The sequence below is a fragment of the Meleagris gallopavo genome, chromosome 24, assembly GCF_905368555.1.
Source record: "Meleagris gallopavo chromosome 24, MGAL_WU_HG_1.1, whole genome shotgun sequence".
Lineage (NCBI taxonomy): Eukaryota > Metazoa > Chordata > Aves > Galliformes > Phasianidae > Meleagris > Meleagris gallopavo.
This window is the reverse complement of record NC_139427.1, coordinates 305316-328166: the sequence shown is the minus strand read 5'-3', so window position 1 is coordinate 328166 and position 22851 is coordinate 305316. Positions and strand designations below refer to the sequence as shown.

Here is a 22851-nt window from a genome sequence, read left to right as displayed (position 1 = left end):
TGGGCGGCTGTCGGATGGCGCCATGGGGGAGGCGCCCGCCGGGCTGCGGCCTCAGCGCGGCAGGAGGAGGAGGACGGGCTCACCTGCCATAGCGGACGGCAAGGGCGATGGAAGCTGCGGTAGCGACGGAGAACGCGCCAGACTCCGCACCCCTCGGTCGGCAGCGGGGAGTAGAGCGGGGCCGGGGCCGGGGCCGCCCCGCCAGGCAGAGCACGGGGCGGGCCGAGCCCCGCTCCGCCCCCGACAAGATGGCGCCCGCCGCCTTCCCTCAGCGCCTGCCCGCCATGGCAGCCCCGCAGCGGGCGGGCGACGGTTGCGGGTGTCGCGTTATGAGGCGATCGTGAGGCGAGGCGGGTCCCGCCGAGGTGTATCGCTGTGGAAAATGGTGTTGATGTGGGCACGGGGTGCACTCAGCCCATGCTTATTTTGGGGGGGGAGTTCATAGAACGCTTGGGTTGGAAGGGATCCAAAGGATCAAAAATACATAAATAAATGAATAAATAAATAAGTCCAGCTCTCCTAATAGGAGAAGTGAGTGGTAATAGTGACATTCTTTCTTCCCTCCAAGGAAGTGGGCACCCTCAATATAAGATGCCTCCAACATCCAACATAAGCAATCTTTGGCTTAAAGTCTCTTTAAAAAAATCCCAATTTTTCTCAGATTTTCAGACTTTTCTGCTTGAGCAGTGATGGGCACGTCACCGCACAGCAGATCAGCTCCTGGAGCACAGAGCTGTGTGTTTCAGACCCATGGCAGATCCCTGCTGCTCCAGTAACCCACATTGGAACAGACGTATGCTTTCTCTTCAAGCCTGTTGGCCAAAAAAAAAATGATTGACATTCTTAATTGATTTTGATACTGGTAACTTGCTTTAATTTTGCCCAGAGAGGTTGTGGATACCCCAGTCTCTGAATGGGGCTCTGGGCAGCCTGATCCAATGGTTGGCAACGCTGCCCATGGTGAGCAGGTTGGAGCTGATGATCTTTAAGGTCCCCTCCAACCTAAGCCATTCTGTGGTTCTGTGATTAATTTGTCTTCTCCCCTTTTCAAGTATGTACCCTTCTCAGGTGTGTTGGGGCCCATTGGCTCACTCTACCTTTTACGTCTTGCTGCCCTTCTGGGAAGCCACAGCCCAATGCCGCCTCCAGTAATTCCTACTCTTTCTCCAACAACAAAGCTCTGCTTCAAGCAGCAGTGCTAACTTACAGTAGGTGTCCTTGAGATAATACTGACTGATGCTGAGCTTTCTCCCCAAACCAGCCCACTTTGTTATTTGATTAAGGTGCCTTGTAGCTGTAACTGGAGACCAAGTCAATAGGAAAACCTCTGCTCTCTGGACCAGTGACACTAGTTGTAATCCATTGCATCATTTCACCCAGACCTGCAATTCTCTGTTGATCTTCCAGGTCCTTGCCTTAATAGTTGCTGTTTGCAGGGTTCAGCTGCTCGGAGTGTTTACTGAGTATTTGCTCACCAGCTGCCTGACCCCTTCCATCCACTGCTGGTGTAAAGAGGGTTTCATCGGATCCCACTAAAACCCAGGAGCTTATTTTAAGATCGTAGACTCTATGAGGCCCCTGGAGCATTTGCATTTATCCTTGTGCATCGCTCAGTTCCACATTCACTGAGATACTCTCCTTGTTGAGCTTCTAAAAGGCTTTCAAATTAACCATGTGGAGGACTATACAGGACACAGATAAGTCACAAAGCATCTTTTCTGCTTTGTATGCTCTTGACTATGGGTATCGATCCCTAAGCATTACTCAGTGCTTGGCTTTAATCCAAATATATACATATATTTAATTGCAGCTTTTAAACATTAATAGACTTTGTTTGTTAGGGCAGAGGACCATGCAGCCATGATACAAGAGACATTTTAGTACTGTAAGATTGATTGAGACTGCAGCAGTTTCACTGCTGACAGCAGTTTGTATAGGAAGATGGATTGTATGTATCCAGTGATTCTGTCTCCCTATGAGGATTTCTCGTGTTCAGAAATCATTGTCAGAGCCACAGCTCTAAGATTTCTTTTAAATCCAGATTCACAAATAAATATTCTAATTTTGCCAACGTGGCGTCCCTCAGTTGAAGATTGCAGAGTGAAATACAGGTAAGCCAACAAGAGATCTGCAAGTGGGAAGTTCATGAGTCAGCCTGAAATTTAACAGATAGAGACCTCAGGTTCTAAATAATTACAAGGACAAGCAAAGAAAGGATGATAAGTGTGCATTTAGTGCTCTAAAAATTGAGCAGGACACCATTAGATCCCCTGGATCCATGGGCTCAAACCCAGCAAAAGCACTTTCAGGCCTTTGTTCCTATGAAATAGACAAATTACCTTCCAGGTGGCTTTCTGTGTTGTCAAATTTCAGAAAATATCCTGACATTCCTGCTGGTCAGGGAGCCAGAGCCCACTTGGTGTGGTCACACTGCCCTGCTGCTGAAGTGTAAATTATCTTGCTGGATTATTGGCGTATATCATTCTTCATTATTAAAATGAGGTCTTTATAAACACTTTCAGTCTGAGTGATTTGTGGGAGCATAAACAAGTTGCAGGGAGCAGAGATACAGGATGTGCATTTGTGTGTCCTTTATAACAACAGCAAGTATAAAGGAAATTAGCAGCCATTAATCATTTAGTGTGCAGATCTTTGAGATCTCGAAGGACTGACCTTCCTTTTGTAGTTTTCCTTTATATGTAATCTAGGAGATTATCAGAAGGAGAGAGATGTGAGGTCCTCAGAGCTCACCTGGATTTACCTGAATAGGTGAAGTGTTGCTGCATCCAGACACCAAGTCGCCACAGAATGCTTATGCTTTAATTGTCCCAATTAAACCAGTGTGAAATACCTGTCCATCTACAATACATCTCCTGAATCCCTCCTGCAATTGCCCTAACTGCCTAAATTCCTATAAATTCTTCAGCTAAGATTAACAGTCCTGTAGTCTCGATTCCGCCCTCTGTGGTTTGTGCTAATCGGTCATTACGCTTGCTTTCATAATGCAGGATAAATATTATAGTATTAATGTAATCACAGTAGTAACAAGTAGGGAGTACATGAGCAAAGAGTGTGTTGTGATATTTGCCAGCTTGAATCACTGGAACGCCTCAACAACACATGCAAGAAGAAACTTGATTTTGTGGTGAGGTTGTGCCCTTGTCAAACGACGAGTCTGCTGAGCTGGGTGTCCTTCTCTGCAGCCAGAGAATGCAATATTACTGTGATAGTCTGGGTAACTAATGAGTATGTTCCCCAACCATGCCAGTTTTATTTTGTTTGTTTCTTCATGGCTCTGTAAAAATAAAGTGGTAAGGACAGGACTACAGAAGGTCAGGGCTTTCTTGAGATGCAATGCGTAGGTTACTGGCATAAATTTAAGTGCTGAAGTCTTTTTGGCTGGCATCTCCTCTGTTTACTCAAAATTCCCAGTTTAAACTGAAACGTCACCTCCATTTGGACATGAGTCATTGATCTGAATACAGGATCTCCAAAAGAGTAAATTACACCTCAGATCCAGTTATATCCAGAGATGGTTGTTTTGGAGCTGGGATCTGTAGGAATTTTCCAACTGCCTATCTGATTTTGCCAAAAAAAAAAAAAAGGGCAAGAAAATTAAAAAATTATAATAATAATAATAATAATAAAGAAGTTTAACAGTATTTTCTATGATCCCACAGGTGGTGTTCAGTAATTTAGAACAACCCAGCATGGAACATATACATGGACAATGAATAGACATGTCTCTACTGGATTACACAAAATAAAAACAAACCCCTGGTATTTCCACAGCCGCTTAAGAGGAGAAAGGAGCCTGAGAAAAGGCAGTTTGTAGGTCACCAGCTGTGATAGTTTTTCTTCTTCTGGAGTATGGAGTAAGTGAAGACAACACTGAACTGAGCAGATCCTGGGTTTCTATCCTAGAAGGTTAAAAAAATCCTTAATGCTGTCTACCACCACCTAGTGGAAAATACCACTTTAGTTTTCCTTGACCTACATAGATTTGTAGTTGATCTTGTGGACACTCCTGACTTGATTGCTGCTTTTTTTTCCACCCTCATAGTGCTATACAGAATTAGAGCTAGCAAAAAAATTCATTCTAAGAAGTATTTAAAAACTTAACGACATACTTCCTATCTGAGCTAAATCCTCAATTTTGTCATCTACAAAATGGAGATTCTAAGACCCAGGAAAAGTTTTATGAGGTTTAATTAGTGCAAAGTGCTCTTAATACCAATAGGTCTTTTTGGTCCAAGGACCTCAGACTGCTTTGGTCCAAGTACTCAAATTACTGAGGCTTCAGCCAGCGATCCAAGAGGGAGATGTACTGCTGTGCTTGCTGTATAGAAAGATAAATAGCAGGGGCTGCAAAGTTACAGTTGCCAGAATTCACGTAATAAATCAATAAGCAAAGAGAAGAAAAATTCTGCATAGCTGCAAAATTGTTGGATCCCTACTGTTCTCATCAAGATGGTCTTCCCTCTGATAGCTTTCAGAGCGAGGAGATCCTCCTTGGCTTTTGTGCATGCATATATGCTGCAAATGGAGTCCAGATTCTGGCAAAACAACCCAGAAGAGCTTCCCGTGCTTCTCACAGAAGGGCTGGTCAGATCACATTGCTGCACAGAACGCACAGTATGCATCAAAGCGTTGCTGGCAAATGTGGGGAAGTGCAAGTAATAGGGAGTGCTTACAGTAACACTAACTCAACCAGACAGCTCATGCTCTGGATGAGAAGCTAATTTTCTTGATGCTGTTGTGTCTGGTACCTCAGGGGCTGTGCCAAAGAGATGGGACTGAACTTTCTGAGTCAGGAGTAAGGCCTGAGGATGGAGAAGATAGACAGCCATGTCTCAGAGCTCACTCCTAGTCCTCTTGTCGCAAATAATGGGGAGTCCTTACACACTGGGAAGAGCAGAAGCAGGAAAACAGCATGCCTTTATCCTCCCTGTTCCCTTTTTCTATCAGGTTCCAGCTGCCAATACTGCTGAATTGCTGGAGCCATGTCTCCTGACCCTGAGATTTCATGGCAGCAGCAGCAGAACTGCAAGAAGCATGTGGCTAACAGCTCTGGACAATTTTGCTTTGCTGGTCCACGTTCACGCTGGCATTCTGCTTGCAGCCACCCATCAGATGAAGCCTGTGTCACTGGGAGCAATGATGGCCAGGCAGGAGACATGCTGAGTTTTGCCATCTTATATCAAGTTCGTGACTGGCTGCTGTTCAAAGCTATAGCAGTAAATGGAGCTTCTGTTGACAAATGTGTATGGACAGAGCCGGGCCAAAAAGTGACTTATTCTTACTTAACTCACTTCCAAAAGGGTGTGGACATCGTGCTATGTGAAAATCATTTGGAAGTCCATTAGAGGAGTTTTTCAGCACAGTGTGAAATAGGTTATGTTAAGTCACCTCCACTGGGAATTCAAATGAAGATCCTTTGCTTTGTAAAGGTCAGCAGCACTTTTGTGGTTGTTTACTCCTATCTCAGAGCAGTGATAGCAGACAATTCCTGTCTTAACCTTTTCGTTACTTCCACAGTCTGTTCAGGGAGGAAGGACGGTCTGGGATGGTGTCACTGCTTTTATCTGCGATCTGCCCGTGACTCATTTCGTTCATCACATGAACGCATGGTAACAACAACAAGCAGTGATGTCAGGAATGATAGAATGATAGATTTTGCGGAATCAATCCCCTCTAGCAAGTGGCAGAAGACAAAATAAATGAGCGTAGCACCGAGGCATGAGTCAGAGATGGAAACAGCACCACAACAAGCCCTCTAAAAGCTTCTTCTGAACCGGAACTGTCCGAAGCACGCTGCGAGGATGCTTGATGGGAATCGTCACTCACTTGGCTAGAACAGCTCCCTGAGGCAGGAGGGATTGCTGGGCCCGAACCAGGGCTCAGTGGGCACACGGAGAGCTGGAAACTGTGGCATTCTTCAGTTCCTTCCTTCCCTGACAGCTGAACTAACACTTGTCACAGGAGTGCAAAGTAGGCAATTACAGCAAGCGCGGAGGCCACAAGGCTGGATGGGCTCGCTATTTATAGCTTCCTACTGAGGGAGTTTTCCCACCGTGCCACTCTGCACGCAGGGTAAGGTACAGTCCATGCCTTGAAGGGCTCACAGTCCAGATAAAATTAGAAAAAGGAAGGAGAAGCAGCCTCTTGTGATGAGAGCCAAGACTCGGGAGATGAAAGGACAAAAAGGAAATCCACAGCGGAGCCTGGAACAATGAACTCCAACTTCTCCCCAGCAAACTGCCCTTCCTCTGGTTAACTCCTTCCCTGCCTCAAGTCCGACCTCTCCACTACTCATCATAATTAGTGCCAGTTTGATACGTCAGGAAGAGGAGTTTTTGCACGTTCTGACCTGTCTTCCCACTGTTAAATTATTTTCCCTCCGGCAGATGTGGTGAAGGGACGTGCGCCCAGCCTGTATTCCCTCCTGGTTCAGTGCTTCCATCCCAATGAAAGGAGGATGGGAAACGTCCTGGTGTGCTGACTCTGCTCAAGGAACGATAAACCCCCTGGAGAGCAGCAGGCTATCAGCTTCGAGAATTCACTGCCTCAGACAGCTGTGGACGTGAGTCAAAGACAGAGGTTCTCCTTTGTTTCATGTGAGGATTAGAACAGGAGCTGTTTGTAAGTTGAGCTCTGCAGTATATTCTCAGCAACTGGAAATGTGGTCACACAACAAAGAGAAAACCTTTGCAACTCTAGTTTCTTTGTACTACTCTAGTACTTGAGGTTGGAGTCCATCCACTGGCCTATTTGCAGCCAAGCATTTGAAATGCTGCATTGCAATCCTGCCCCTGTTCTCATGCAGTAAAATATGGAGAAGAGTCACTTGACTTACAGTATCAAGTACAGAGAAAATGAGATACCTATCTGGAAAAGAACCACTTAACACAGTGGTGAAGAAGTCTTGCTTCTACTTGTACTGTTAGTGCTGAGGCAATAAAAATCATATTGTAGAAGCTGGTAAACTTTTTAGTAGCGATTTTAATGGAAATAACTTACAGAAAATGGTATAATGATGCTAATAAGTATTCACCTGTTTAAAAGCCTGAGATCTTTTACTTTCATACTACATACACGTAGGTGTAAATCCACCTGACTTCCTTTGCTGACTTCCTTTCTAGCTCAGAGGCTGACGCTCTCACATGAGTGAACCCTTCCCTGGTTGCTGACTTTCGGTCGACTGGTTTGACCACTTGCATTAAACACGATGCAACATATGACAAATGGAACTGAATGTCGGGATGCAGTGCAATGAAAATGCTGCACCCCATCTGATGGGTCAGTGAGAGAGAAAGGAGGTATTTGCCCTGGGTGAGAGCACATGGAAAAGCACAGAGATGAACACCAAGCCCCAGGTCTCTCAGCCTTTCCTTATAAGAGACATGCTCCACGTCCCCGATCATCTCTGTGGCCTTCCACTGGGCTCCCTCTAGAAGTTCCCTATCACGTCAGCAAGACTTTGTGTACCACACATTTCTCAACAAGGACAGAAAGGTTAAATCCTTGGTTGACAGGTTAACAGCATGATTTGCAGCAGCAGCTTAAATAAATGGTTGCAGGCACAAACGAGTAGCAGGCAACTAATCCTTTAAAGGCTTAAGTGCAGCTACTACTGCAGTCCGAGTAAATATTTCAAAATAAAATTAATTAGTGGTGACTGGTGGATTTTCTTCTTTGTTTTGCAAGCCCAGGCTTAAATGGTGATTCCTCCACAGAATGTATGCTTTCAGTGCCAAAACTGCCATTTTGCAGGAGTAGAAGGTGCCTTCTCAAAGACAATGAATTGCAGTGTTGTTCTTTACAGTAATTGTAGCAGAACTGGAAAAGTTACAGATGAATCTTGTAGGTCTGTGCTACCATCAGAGAGGCATCAATGGCTCAGTGTCCAACACAAGTACAATGTAGATGAAATATTTGCTTCCTGATTCTTGTCATAAGTAAGCTCCGCCCATGGCCACAGAAATAATGGTCTTAATAATGGCCTTACTTCCAATTAAAAGATTTTTCTTCACACCTTCATAGACAGAGGTCAAAGCAGGAAGGCAAAAACCTCAACATAACCTGTACCCAACCAGCACAAAACAAAGCCTGAGACTGCAGAAGAAAAACACTCAAACGAAAGCAGCAAAAGGTCAATGAAATTATTTGAAAACAATCATTTATAATCCACAATCAACCCTTTTTTTTTCCCCAAGATTTTTTTCCTTTTACCTTGACCTTTGACTCCATCTCAGAACAACGCCAATTTTCTCATGAGGGAGGAATCTCTCATGGTCCACTGAACTGTCTGGACTATTTTTAGTTAAACACAGCATTCCTAAAAATCTCAAGCTGCTTGTGTATTAAGGAGGGAGCAAGGAAGCCCTGTGCCCACACTCATCATTTCACACGGCAAGCACAAAACACAGCATGCCAGATGGGGTTGAATGCAGAGCTCTAGGAGAAAGAACAGTGTGCCTGCAGTTTTCAGTAGATAAAGAAAAGGGAAAATGGACAGCTTGCACTTACCCACTAAAATGATGAGCTGCAGCTCCAGAGCACAGCAATGGGAAATCTGCCCAGTGGAAAGGCAGAAGTCAAGGAGATCTTCGCAGGTGGAGATCTTGCTGGGAGGAGCAGGACAGATGCCCAAAGGGAAGGGTGAGGAGAAAGCTTATGGTAGCAGCTTAGGGAGAGGCAGAAGATGTGAGGAGGGGTTGTATGAATGAGCTGATGTCAGGGACATTTAAGGACTGAGCATGAGGGGGAGGAGTGTGGAGAAACTCGTTTAGACCTCAGCATAAGTGGAGTATAGCACAAATCTGATTAGATGGGACAGAACTGTAGTGCCGAGTCATTTCTTCCTGCCCTGCAGGGTTTTCATGTCTTCTTTTATGCTAAGCAAAATCCATATTGCCATAAGAGCAGCATTATAGCACTGAGCCTCTCAGTTGCTGAATTTGGCTAACTGCAGTTGGCAGAAGGAAAGCAGACCCCAACCACAGGGTCTAATCTGAGTGATGTGTACCAGAAAAGCACTCAAGATGCCACTGTCAATTGTGATGTTTGAACAACAAAACACTCATTTTAAGGCTATATTTAGAGCACATTGGTTGTATCTAATATGCTCCAAGTGAGTCATCACATTCTCTCTCCCTCATCTCCACAGATGTTTCACATGATTTCTGCTAATATATTTTCAGGGCTAGGATCAGTGACAACCACTCCTGTCTGCAGATAGTCCTCAGCCCTCAACCAGCACAGCATCCAGGCAGGCCTCGAGGATCAGCTTATCAATGAGAACATAAAATCTCTGCTGAGAGAAGAGAATCAAGGTAAACCCAACAAGGACAAACAAGAAACTCAAGCTCCCACTTTTCTCCATCACTGTAGAACCAGCGGTGAGCCCTGCTCTTCTTCCCATCCCATAAACAAACACATGGAGAAGCTCAGAGAGATTGATCAGCAGCAATGCCAAGAAATATACAAATATAGTGCAAGGGAAACTGCTGCTCAGGGTACTGGCACCTGGCACCCTGTTTCCCAGGATGTTCCCTGTAGAGCCGTCCCAGGTGAGCTGCTGCTGAAGGTTGGTGGGTAAAGACCTGGATGAATCAAAAACTTGCCTGTCATTTAGGGTCTTCATAGGGGAAGCATGGGAGAAGAGGAATTAGCAGTCACCTCCTCGCAGCACGATGCCCCCCTACAAAGCTCTCTGTATGGAGAGATCCAAAATTGCTGCGTCTGTAAACAGCTCAGCACTGCTGGCTCCTCTAACCTTAAAACAACTAGAGGAAAAAGAAAGAGGAACTGAGAGAACACCATGGGGTGATAGAGATAGCTGCACAAATAGCTGCACAGCTATGCTCTCACTTGGACACGGGCACCTCACCACCCCCTTTATTGCACTAACCAACCTACAGAAGCACCATCTCTCCCTCTTCTCTCAAGCAGAGAACTGTTTGTGTAAAGCTTTGGATAACTGTAGCTTTTCCTATTGCCCCTTTCCACTGCTGAGCATCTCTCTGTGTCCTGTCTTTGCCATTTGATACAAGTAGCCCCTTACAGGCAAGGCTTTGCCGTAGGATTTCAAACTCGGGGCTTGTAGTTAATGTCTGCAGCTCCTCAGATAGCCTTCACTGCTACCCAAACTGACCAATGAAGTTGTGGATGCCCCATCTTTGGAGGTGCTCAAGGCCAGGTTGGATGGGGCCCTGGGCAACCTGACCTGGTGCTTTGTCTGCTTCAGGGAAATTTCCTCTGTTGTGATTATGCTCAGGCATTTGCATTAAGCTGTGCTCACTCCAGACACTTAAATAAAAAAATCATGAGATTGATCGAAAAGGAGTCCTTGCTTTTATAAAGAATACATTTGGTGGAATTTCTTTGTGACTTCTTTGAAGCTCAGACCTCCGGGAGACTCTAGAGCCACACAATCACATAAATACACCACACCACAGCAATAGAACATCACTGAGGACATAATTCAGGCGCTCATAAAATAGAGAAAAGCCTTAACTCCGGGTGCTTGTTCTTACTGCAGTTCTTGTGTATAACGATACCCCATTGAGCCATATAAATGCCAACTATTTTTATCTAAGACAGCTGCCTCACCCAGAATGGATGATGCTCAACATAGGAGACAGCAATTTGGCATTATCCTCATCCATCAGTGCTCAGCCTGTGCCTTGCTCATTGGTCAAGCTCTGCTCTAGAACCAGAAATTTCTTCACAGTACTGAGGCTGTTGTCATATCCCAGCACTCAGAACAACAGTGTATGAGGAACAGCCTCATCTAGATGGAAAACTACGATGCCTTCACGCAATGCTTGAACAAAAAATCTGAGCTGACAGCACCGACTATCCTCATATAGTCCTCACCAAAGGAGCATCACTGCTATGTGAAAGAACCGTGCTCATCATGGAAACAAATGCTTGCAGTAATTCTTCCAGATTCTCCAAAACATAAAGTCAGTTTGTTTTCTGAGAAAAAAAACGAACAGCAGGTATTACTGCACTGCAGCCAGACCACAGAAGTTTGAGCATAAGGAAATTTATATGCTGGCGGAAAGCCATGCTTAGAATACAATATATGAACACACAGAATGAGGTAGTCAGGACCTACCTTTTTTGAGTAGTAAATACACCTTTTTCCTCATAAACAGATATAAAATATCCCCACGCAGAGGAAATTTTCCACGCATCCCTCCCTCGTACAGACCACCCCGAAAGGGACTGATCTTATTTGCACTGTGCTTCTGTCAAACGACAAATAAATTGCCATCTCCAGAGAAGTCAGCATGCTCCCTACATTCCCTAACCTTCTGTAGCTTCCCAGGCTTCCCAACATTCTGCTGCCCCTCAGCTCCCCTCTGCTCCTTCTTTTCCATATAAACTTCCCTTCCCTTTCCTCTCCCGTTTCCCCAAACCAAACAAACTCACATTCTTATCCCCTTATAAAGGCTGATTCATGATTTTGCGTCAGCAGCAGCGTTTCTGGCCAGACCCAGCTTTAACTGAGGGATTTCAGCTGCTGTTAAGTGATGGTGACATCTGGGAAGCTGGGCTGCCATTGGAACACGAGACTGGTGGTGGCCAAGGCCGGCGTGACGCAGCAGAGCAGGGAACATGCGTAGCTGTTGCCTTGGGAGGAGGGAAGGGAAAAGGGAGATCCTGAATTCAATCAGTTATTCCTCAGAGCACACCGCCAGGGCACGCACAGGCCAATGCATCAAGTCAAACCAGAGAATAGGTGGAGTTTGGAAAAAAAGAAGAACGTGGCTCAGGCTCTGGGTTTGATCTAGAGCACTGGAGGAAGAATGGCAAAGTGAGGAAGGAAGAAGTGAATCTTGGCCTTCCAAATCATAAGTGGCCCAGGGTTGAAAGAGACCTGAAAGATTATCTAGATCCAACCCCTCTGCCAGGGTTGCCACCCACCATTTCAGGCTGCCCAGAGCCCCATCCAACCTGCCCTTGGGCACCCACAGCTTCTTTGGGCAACATGATGAAGCACAGACTGATGCCACACCTAGGGCACTGCATTGCTGCTCTCCGGAGGGTAATTACTGATTCAAGTGAGCCAGGGGTCTGCAGAGCAGTTGGAGCTGTTGTGAAGCTGCTGGCTCAGCAAAGCTTATTGCTGATTGTAGCAACTGCATCAGAAACTGGAAGCAGCAAGCAACAGCATATTCAGCTCATTGCCCAGAATCATTTTTAGACTACACTGAAGTCTGTGAAGGTGAAAAGATGAACCTATGATTTGTACACAGAAGATAGAGAAGTTTATTTGTGTTAAACACATATACTTGCATCTTGCATTTCTGTGTCTTGTCACATAGTTGATCTTCAGGATATTTGGTTCAGTCCTGCTTCAGAGACAGCGAGCTTTGCCTTTGCATCAAATACAGATCAACCAGCTTATTTCCCCTGAATAACCTATGGCTGAAGCTAGCAATACAATACAAACAAGATTTACCCAGTACAAACTATACAGACTTGCTTTTTGCTGGTCTAGGGAGTTATTAGCAACATATCATCTAGACAAGGACAAAATAATCCCAAATATACAGTTAGAATTCAAGTGTCTGCAATACCCACACACCAATCAAAACCAAGGTTTAGATATTGAGACTCTTCAAGTTCTTCAAGTCCAGATCCCAGTTTTTCTCCCCGTCTCAATTTGCTTTAAAATAATGAGTAAAATCCAGACATAGTAAGTCCTTTTAGAGGATAACAAGTTGGCTTTGCCATAAGCAAGAGTGGCGTGGAGAACAGCCTGCTTCTGAGAAATGTTTGCTGAACAAATAGGATTGGTCAGTGTAATGATGAATTGCACAGCAAATGCAATATGTGCAAGTTATCTCATGCAAGTGCAGTTTGCATTTGACTTCCACTACTCCAGACAAGCACAACACAAGTAGATTGGAAGAATTTTGGATGGGCAGAGAGCAAAAAAAAACAAAGAGATGCAAGGCGTTTGCGACATTAAACCCAAGGGTGGCCACAATCTCTCAAAAAACAAACAAACAACAAAACTCTTTGAAACAGTATAGAAAAACAAATATCTTTACTGATGGAACTGTCTGGCTTATCTATTTTTGGAGAATGGCTAGAATTGCTTTGCTGAGGAACTTCTTACAAGTAACCGGCATCATGCACCCGAGAGGAAAAATACAATAAATCACATGTTCTTCCCACCTAATTTTGCAATCCTTCTGGTCACTTCCGCATTTAATCCCCCATCCCCACCAGCTGAAAGCTTTCAAAGCCTCCCCACAGCATTTTCAAAACCAGGACGATGCATCTTGTGACTGACACGCTCCATTTACAATCTTAAAGGCTCCCTCCAATATTTAAGATCACTAGCAGCTCTTAACACTAACCTAATGGTAACGCTGTCCAGAACATGATTCAGTCATCGAAATCTGGGATATCGTCGTAGGAATAGCCCCGGTAGCCTTTGGAAGCATAATATGCAATGCGCAGGTGGTAGAAGCCTGGGAGGAATACGAGGATCCCAATGATGAGCACGGGGATGGCACGGTCTGTTCCCTGCAGCAGAGAGAAGAGCAATGTAAGTGCCGTGAGGAGGGATCTGTATCGAGGTCTTTTTCTTATTCATCCCTACATGGGTTTCCTGGCCCAAAAAATTCATCTCAAATCAGAAATCTCTCAAGCTTTATCATGCTAAGCTCTGATATCCTTCCTGGTCTGCTCCTCGCTACAGGAAACCTCAACTGAACTTTTCCTTTGGGTAGGAGGGGTGGCTCCTGCTGGCACTTATCACATTACAAAACTGCCAACCACAGGCTGGGTGCTGGGCACTTGGCTGAGATCAGCTCTCCTATCAGCGCCTGGACTGCTTCCGATACAGCCAAAATGCTGCTGCTTCCACACTGATAACAGCAGCTGCCAACTGTAAAGCAATTCCATCCTGCACAAGGCTAAAGTATGCCAAGCACAGCGCCAATGGCAAGGATCAGATCTGCTTTCAGTGGGTCATAAATGTAGAGAGAGGAGATAAATAGTGCTGCGTCCTGCATGGCGATCAGGTATCCCCTAAAGCATTAGATCATTATTAGAAGCGTGATGATCTGAGTGCTATTTCCACCAAGACAGCAATGTGGCATTAAAATGAAACCACTCTACCAAGCAGGACACAGAAACTCAGCCCATCCTGACAGATACCCCATCCGGCCTGGAGCTCCAATACAAGCTAACTAGAGACCTCAAGGGTTGGATATTAGGAACAATTTCTTCTCAGGAGGCGTGGGCAAGCACGGGCATAGGGAGGTGGTGGGGTCCCTGTGGAGATGTGGCACTGAGGGAATGGTCAGCAGCGTGGTGGAATGGCTTTGGGATTGGACTTGATGATCTTAGGGGTCTTTTCCAACCTGAATGATTCTAAGGTTGATTCCATGATTCTAACTAGAGCTGTGAGCAAACACTGCTGCGGTAGTAGAAGGAATTACTTTCTTGCTTATAGACCTTTTGTGCCAAGTTTCTGCACTGAAGTTATGGTTCATGGCAGGTTTTGGGAGGGGCAAACAATACAGAACTAGAAAAGAGATGTAATCAATCCACTTACGCCTTTGCTAATGTATCCTGCCAAGAGGAGGGCTCCGATGATAATGAGAAAAGTTCCAATCATGAAGAGCACAACAGCCAGTGCAATTGCCTTGTAGGGGATTTTTGGTGGGCTCTTCTTGAACTGGATGGAAAAAGCCCAAATGTTAAGCAGCTCATCTCAGTGTTGTTCCCCTATAACCATGGCAGAGATGTGAATATCACAGCTGGCAGAGGACAAGAGAAACCACTGCTGCAGCCTCCCTACGATGAATCCTGTCCATGCATCCCCTGCTGTTTGGGGCTGCATTTACACCATTGCTCTGATTTTCATCCCCCTCCAAATAAATGAAGCCGATTCTATTTATTAAACAAGCAATCTTATTTCCAGTTGAGCTGTGTGGGTTTTCTGGAGCAGAAGGGCTGAAATTCTGTGATTAAACATGGTGAGGTTGGACTTCATACCTTGGGTACCTTTTCCAACCTTTATGATTCTGAGTGGGCATGGTGATGATGGGTTGACAATAGGAATTTACTTGCAGAACAAAGCATTTTTTCCCCCCACATTTTACCTGCAGGTCAATATATCCATCATCAGTGCTGGCGAGCTTGGAATATTTGACTTTGCTACTGGGAATCCCAGCAGAGAGATTCGTTCTTGACGGCATCATTACAGTGAGGTGTGGGCATCAGCTAGAACCTGGAAAACAGAAATAGACACAAAAAAAAATCAGAGCAAACTGGATGATAGGATCAGATGTGGATTATGTTTCTTATGACAAGCACAAGGAGTGTCAAGCTGATACAAACCAAAAGAAATTCATTTTCATAAATTACATCTTTTCAAACAAAGCTTTGTATCTTAGCCTAAAATACAAAGGCATGGATGTGCTTCCTCCCTGGAAGCACTCAAGGCCAGGTTGGATGGGGCTGTGAGCAGCCTGGTCTGGAGGAAGGTGTCCCTGCCTATAGCAGGGGGTTGGAACGTGATGATCTTAAAGGTCCCTTCCAACCCAAACCATTCTATGGATTCTATTACAAATGCAAAAGGCAAATTTGGATTTGTCAATATTTGAAAACAAAATTAATGTAGAATGTGTTTCAAACCTCGTACAGGTTCCAGAATAATATCCCTTGTGTAAATTGGCTCTGCTGCACAAGGAGGTCACGCTTCCTGCTGCAGGATGTCTGAGGTCTACCTATTTCTAAATAGGGTCATTAGCAAACAAACCCAAACCAGAACTGAACAAAGCAGCTTTTCAACCAGATGGATATTTTGCAATAAATCCATTTTGAAAAAAAAAAAAAAAAAAAAAAAGAGTTAATAAAACCATGAAATGGTGAAATGGAGCTATCATCATTGGGATAGCTTGAGGCTTGAGTCAGAGGGAGCATGGAGGGGTGGGCACTGGGTGAAGCAACCAAAATGCAGGAAGGGGCTACAAACCATATCCAACAACTCCTCTACCCAGCTGCAAGGCAGGAAGCATTCAGGGCTGCACTTCATGGAGTTGCAGCAGAGCTGTATCCTGCAGTTGCACCCTGTGTGCAGCCAGGCCGTGGTTTTGCTACCAGCAGTGACAGCACTGCTGATTGGAGCAGAGAGGTGGGCAGAGCCAGCGCTCCTCTTGTGGGCACCGAACGTGGATCCGACCTCACACAGCCCTGACTCAGTGCAGAGCCCCTCAGTGGGAAGTCCTGCAGCTTCCATGCAGGATCTGGGCATGGGGCAGCGCTCACCCTGAACCCACAGCCTTCCCAAAGAGAGGTACGGTTTCACTCACTGCACCAATTCAATAACTTCTAATTTCTGGAAAAGCGTGAAATAATAATAATAATAATAATAATAATAATAATAATAAAACAGCACAGAACCCCATGAGCATGTATGCCAGGTGATAAAGGTGCCCTTTCTGCAATTGTATTTGATATCCCATGAAATAGCATCTCCTCAAAGCATGCTCTCCACTGGAACAAAATAAATCCTTCGTCTCCCTCAGTGCTAACAGAAATTCTTTTTGCGTTCCTCTCTGCTCTCTATGCTTTGGTAAATCCTCCTTTAATGCAACTTTTATTTAAAATAATAAATTAAAAAGAAATAACAAAAACCCAACACTCTGATCTTAAACCCTCCCACCTCTTTAATATGAACTTATTTTGCTTCTTACGGAGGGGAAAGAATATGCATATACATCCCCATTGAGAGTGGGAATATCGCCCACCTATGGGGCAGTAACCCCTCCTCACTGCTCACCCATCCCTTTTTTTCCTCAGTGTGCCCAAATGCCCTCGGAGACTCCCACGTGCCCACAGGGTGGAAGTGCAGAAAGGGACGCAGAGAGAAGAGAACAGCACGTCCAAACTTAACAAATGTCCCCACTCGGCCCTGTTGTGCCCTGGGATTGTTTGTACTCCCTGTCTCATTGCTCACAGGCTGATTCCCAGCGGCCTCCCAGGGATTACTGCTGATTTACACAAGCTGTCCCTGCACGCTATTAAGGACGAATGCACAACATTCCCTCAGACTCCACATTAGGGGCTCTATTCAAGCCCAAGCAAACGCAGCACTTCAGGCCAAAGTCCTATTTCTCCCCCAAAGACCCACAATACACACTTCTACCCCCAGTGCCCATATCAGGGAGGGGAGCAGGATGTCATTTCCTGCCCCGCGCAGAGCTCAACGCAGACGCAATAACACCCAGCCAACCCCGAAGCCCCCACATGGATTCCCTGCTGCTAAGCCCACATCACGCCCATCAAATCCCCAAAACCTCAGAGCTCGGCGAGGTCATAACGAGCAGAGTTACCTACGGCTCACGCTGCTGCTCAGAGCCATCGCTGCCAGCGCCGCTTCCCGGCCGACCAACCCAGGAAGTTTATTTTGATGACGGCTGTTTCCTTCCAGGTTATGGCAGCAGCTTTGCTGGCTCAGCTCTGCGGGGCTGTTCCGAGCCTGGTGCTGAGGGCTGGCAGCCGGAGGGCTCAGGGAGCCGTGGGACAGGCAGTGTGGGCACATCTGCTCCATGCAGCCCGCTGCGCGTTGCCCTGCGTATGAAAAGGAAGCGCTGGGTATCGTCGAACTGCAGACACAGCACAGCCCTCTGTCAGCAGACACAGCCAACAGGCGAGGCAGAGCCAAACGTTATTAAAAGCATCTGTATTAATTGGGAGGAATCACAGCTGGGATTTCCTCCATCCAACCGCTCCCAAAAAGGAAGCTGAGCGTGGCTCCAATTCCTGTAATCAACAAAACGTGCACTGATTTGCCATCTGCAAATTGATTTCTCCCAAAATTGCAAAGGATCCTCCATCTCCCACTTTTCCTAAATCAGACATTTCTGCAAACGAAGGCCTCAAAAGTTTCCCTCCTCCAACGGAGAGAAACAAACAGCATTTTACTGCATCTCCCCATTTACTTTTAAGAGGGAGCAGCTGCTGGTTTTTCAGCAGTATTTCAGGGAATATTCATACACGAAGCTGATGCAAGGGTTTAGCAGAAGGTACAGCCACAAATCAAACAGAAGTGCACAGATGGTGCTAAAAGGTGTTTCCTACTACGAGAAACCGCTCAATCTCATTGTTACAGCAATAAGTAATGAAACCAGGTGGCTTAATTTAAGTATTATGGGTAGAACAGCACAAATAAGAGGTCAGTGACCCCCACTGCAGCAGGAGGCGGACAAAAAGCTGTTTGCTTCTGATGCAGCACATCACTGACATGGAATCCTCCCCGTTTCCATCATGGATCTTTAATTCCCCACTGAAGCACTTCATTGCACTTGGTAGTACAATGGCAACCCAGTGTGAGCAGCATTACATTTGGGCTTAAAACCCCATCCCTCCTATGGACAATTCCTACGCACCAACTGAACTGGCTGCTGCAGCTCCAGGCCAGCTGATGCTTTCAGGTGTTTCCTGGAGGGTCAGCAACATCAACACTGAGAGAATAAATGAGGCGCACTCTAGAGATACGAGGGAGCTCAATACGAGATCTAAAACATTTCCTACTGAAAAAGATGTGCTGCTATAAGCTTAGAATGAAGGGCAAGGGGCATGATTAGTTCTCACCAGCAGCCTTTGAGCAGGAGCTGCTTTCAGTGAGCAGCCCTGTCATTCTGACACAGCAGAATTGGTTGCCTGATCAGCACTGCCACCTCGTGAAGGTCTTCTGCTCTGTTACCCAGCCGCCCTGCTTAGGGCAGTGTGCACAGGGATGCTCTTGTATACTCTTACAGCACCGTCTATGAGAACAATGAACACAGCATTAAGACTACAAGTACTTCATACTGATGAAGCCAACAGAACCGCTCCTGTGTTTATCTTCATTTGTGGTGGAGTCACTGACTGAGGATGAAGGGTCAGGATTTAGGCGGATAGCAGCAATGAAGTTACTGAATAAAAACAGTGGCTACTCAGAACTTCTCAAACCCAGTTTCCACCATCAAGCCACAAAGCACACTGCAAACCTGGCATCTCCATGGATGGTAACTTAAGCAAAGGAGTCTCAGTGTAGGTGACCGCAGCACATTTGTCACACGTGGGGCAGACACAAGAACAGAACACGTGCAGAGCTGCTGAGGAATGGCTTAACAGCAAGAGCAGTAACAGCAGAGCCAAAAGCAAAGCTCTCCAGCCCAGGTTTAATGCACTGTGGCACCACAGCATTTGTCTACATACTGACTTCATTTAAAGCACAGGTGGCAGCCACAGGATCAGTCCATGCTGGAACAGGAGGGTCTCCAATATGCAAATCTTCAGTTTATTTTAGGGAAAAACACATTTCACAAAACTGTTCCACTGGAACAGGTCGCCCAAGCAGGCTGTGGATGCCCCATCCCTGCAGGCAGTCAAGGCCAGGCTGGATGTGGCTCTGGGCTGCTGGTTGGTGACCTGCACACAGCAGGGGGTGGGACTGGATGAGCGCTGTGGGCCTTTTAACCCAGGCCATTCTATGGTTCTAAACCTCACTAGCTTAAAGCAGCAGCATCACTGATGAATTAGTTAACTGGGATTTCCTTCCTCCTTCAATTCAGTGCTTTAACAGAGGGACTGTACATCAGCACCTTTTGACAAAGCAGTGATTGATCTGCTCACATTGAAGTAGGATAAAACCATGAAGTTGTTTTTATTTCCACATTTCAGTTAGAATACCAGCTTCAAAAATAAATGAAGGGGAAAATAAACTTGCGGCATAATTAAACAGCAACCCTAACCAACTACAGTTCCACAGGTGAAAATCTAGGAACCATCTTTACTGAAATTAAATATTGCACTCCTCTAACACACGTTAAGAGGAGTATTTCACCTAAAGACAGCATCTAAGACATTACTGCAAGTATAGCTATAGGCTATAAAAAAAATTCCTATTTCAAATGACATCAGTATAGCAAAACAAGTAAGTTGAAAAATATTTACAGAGATATCTACAGAACATTAACAGTGCTGATTCGATGCAATGCACTGACATTTCTAGTAACGTGGAAGACAGCAGACTTCCTTCTTCAAGCTGGTTGTGCCCCCCCAAGGGCTGAGCAGATCTTCCCCTCAGTCCCAGTGTAGTTAAGAGCCTTCTTGCTGGTCTTCAATCTTTGGAGCCAGGTAGTATTTTAAGTGTCCCATATCAGCAATCTTGTACTCCACAACTGGTAAAGAAAAAAGGGCATTCAGGAGGTTCTTCATAAAAGCAGTTAAATACATTCCTAATAGAATTTGGATAGTGGTAGAACCAGGGGGAATGTTGAAAATGTTGAAAATTGAGACAGGAGAGGTTTAGGTTGGATATTAGGAGGAAGTTGTTCAGCCAGAGGGTGGTGAGGCACTGGAACAGGTTGCCCAAGGAGGCTGTGGATGCCCCATCCCTGCAGGCATCCAAGGCCAGGCTGGATGTGGCTCTGGGCAGCCTGGGCTGCTGGTTGGCGACCTGCACACAAGCAGGGGGTTGGAACCAGATGAGCACTGTGCTCCTTTTAACCCAGGCCATTCTGTGATTCTAAGGGAGATTCTTTCACAAGGTTTTCAAGGAGAGCTGCTTCTACTTACCCAGAGGAACATCTGCAGACATGCTGAGTGTTACTGTAGGTGACAGGGGGGTGGCTTTGGTAAAGAAGTTCAAATACCTCAGAGCAAAAGTCAACTGGACTGGCTCATTCATTTCTATTGTAACCTGGAACAACAGCAGCCAGATCAAAGTTGAGTAAATGCAAGTTGCAGTGAGTTCCCCCAAACTTCTCAAACAATTCAGCATCACAGACCTAGACACCTCATGCACAGACAGTGCTAGTCTCCACTCTGCTCTGTGCAGGGCTGCTTGCAAACCCCACAGCTAAGAAAGTGCCAGCAAGGATTCATTGACTTGGTTCTACACATCAGAGAAACACTGGATCCAGTGATCTACTTTAGCCCCCAGCAGTCACATCAGTAGAAAGCTCAGCACAAAAGACACCACAGTAACCATTAACATTCAACTTACAGCTTCTTCCTCTTTGTCCACATTACTGGTCTGTGACAGCTTGATGTTTCCATTTCCTAACTCTCCATTAGCTGAAAATTTCACACCGTCTTTTGCACAGGAGATGACAACAGCATCACCAATGTGGCTGAGGTCTCTGCAGATGCGTGCAAATTCAGCAGAAGGCATTTTCACTACACAACTGTATTCTTGTTCCTGGAAAAGAAGTGATAAACTTTTATACGAAGAAGCTTTACGACTTCTGAATTCTAGGTTTGTAGATGAGGAAAACATGTTGTCCTAGGAGAGTGTGCAGTCATTCAAACAACTACTTACTGGAATTCCAAGCTGCTCCACATCGAGGTCCATAAGCTTCATCTCATAATCAGAAACCTTTTCCTGATCTAAGGAAACAAAGCATAGTTTGACCAAGTGTTTCAGAGAAGTTATCACTGTGAGCTTAAATTTTGCCCGCAGTTTTTCTTCCAAAAGAATAAGGCCTTAGTTGTGACAATAGGATTCATCTTACTTGGTGACCTAAAGAGCCTTCTGGAGGCTACTAGAGGAAAGTAGGCTGCCAAGATGAACCTGTGAGCATTTTTACATGGCTCAGGGATGATTTTCTTACAAGGAGTATTAGGTACATTTTTACACCTCCAAAGCATTTTAAGTGTTTAAATATCATGCAATTCCTCCCACTCTTCACAACCACCATGCACTCCTTGGCCTATGAAGACCGTCTTTGTTTTCCGGTAGCACACGATGTCACAAATACCACTCACTTGGTGCTTCAAACACTAGAGCCAACGTATCCGCATTGTCTTCTGCTCTGAGAGTTATGATATCTTCATTTCCAGCACACTTCAGTATTTTAGACATGCTAGGGGACAAAAGGCAAATCACTACAGACTACAGAGCATGAACACCCCTCCATTACCTATCAGCGTTAAAACACACCTAACGAGCTGTCTGAAGTCACAGCATTTGCCTGGTTTGCGTTACACGTTACCACTAAACCCTTCTAGGTGCACAAACCCTCCCGCCCGCTGCCGCCAAGCTCTGCACCCGCAGCGCACACATCAGCACTGAGTTGAAGCCGCAGCGATGTAAAAGGAGCCGGGCCGGGGCGAGCAGTGAGCGCCGGGGGGGCGGGGCGGCGGCGCCATGATTTTTCCCCGCCAAACTTTCCCGCCACAGCACGGCGCGCTCACAGAGCCGGCAGTGACGTCACGGCTGCCGGCAGCGCCGCGCGCGCTGCGAAAAACGGCGCGAGAGCTGTGAGGAGAAAGGGGGAGGGGCGGGGGGAGCACAAAAACCGCTTCCACATCGCGTGAGGCCCAAGCCGCACACCTTCCCCTTATATCCCCCTGCCCCAGTAGGACGCGCTTCCTTCAGCGCCTCAGGCCGAGTCCGGCCCCTGCGCGGCCCCACCGCCGTTACCTGTTGAGGTTGACGCCCATGGCGATGTTGCGGTCGCAGCGGTAGGTGTCGAAGCCCTCAGAGCGCAGCGTGAGCTGCACCAGGGAGACGTGCGAGGAGTCCATGCTTTGCAGGCTGATGCCGCCTGATCCCAGATCCCAGCACGCCTCGGTGATGAGGTCCTTCAGGGCCTCCAGCACCCGCTTGAGCACCGAGCCCTGCACAAGCCGCGCCTCGAACATCTTGGCGGCAGCAGCAAACAACAACAGGACAGAGCACGACACGGCCGCCAACTGCAGCAGCCCGCCAAAGTCACCTTTATATGCCCCTCTACGCCCCGCCCACCGCCGCGCCGCAGCCAATCGTAGCGTTCCCCTCTCGCTCTGCGGATGACCTATCCACGCTCATGTGACAGGTGC

General features: G+C 46.2%; 3 protein-coding genes across 6 annotated transcripts in view; all 3 read right to left on the bottom strand.

Annotated features, from left to right (window-relative positions):
* SLC23A2 (solute carrier family 23 member 2) overlaps nucleotides 1–9831 on the bottom strand; it is a 62441-nt gene extending 52610 nt beyond the window's left edge. For 2 of the 3 annotated variants that reach the window (XM_010723071.3, XM_019622616.2), the window contains exon 1: nucleotides 84–255. The gene's annotated coding sequence lies outside the window, so the exon portion shown is untranslated. Of the gene's footprint in view, nucleotides 1–83; nucleotides 256–8529 lie in introns of those variants that run through there. The other variant, XM_085242930.1, reaches the window with a different exon arrangement.
* A 3206-nt stretch (nucleotides 9832–13037) lies between these two features.
* TMEM230 (transmembrane protein 230) lies at nucleotides 13038–17597 on the bottom strand. Of its 2 annotated transcripts, none has more exons than XM_010723073.4 (4): nucleotides 17377–17597; nucleotides 15138–15265; nucleotides 14588–14710; nucleotides 13038–13551 (listed from the first exon to the last, which is right to left on the bottom strand). In XM_010723073.4, exons 2-4 carry the CDS (start codon nucleotides 15234–15236, stop codon nucleotides 13411–13413), a joined length of 363 nt encoding a protein of 120 aa, XP_010721375.1. In that variant the 5' UTR covers nucleotides 15237–15265; nucleotides 17377–17597; the 3' UTR covers nucleotides 13038–13410. The 2 variants fall into 2 exon arrangements, with proteins under 2 accessions (XP_010721375.1, XP_003212428.1); XM_003212380.5 differs by having other exon boundaries at nucleotides 17373–17593.
* A 2069-nt stretch (nucleotides 17598–19666) lies between these two features.
* Nucleotides 19667–22758, bottom strand: PCNA (proliferating cell nuclear antigen). Its single transcript, XM_003212379.5, has 6 exons — nucleotides 22454–22758; nucleotides 21796–21893; nucleotides 21350–21417; nucleotides 21035–21229; nucleotides 20605–20728; nucleotides 19667–20207 (listed from the first exon to the last, which is right to left on the bottom strand). The coding sequence occupies exons 1-6, from the start codon at nucleotides 22672–22674 to the stop codon at nucleotides 20125–20127; spliced, it is 789 nt and encodes a 262-aa protein (XP_003212427.1). The 5' UTR covers nucleotides 22675–22758; the 3' UTR covers nucleotides 19667–20124.
* Nucleotides 22759–22851: the final 93 nt, after the last annotated feature.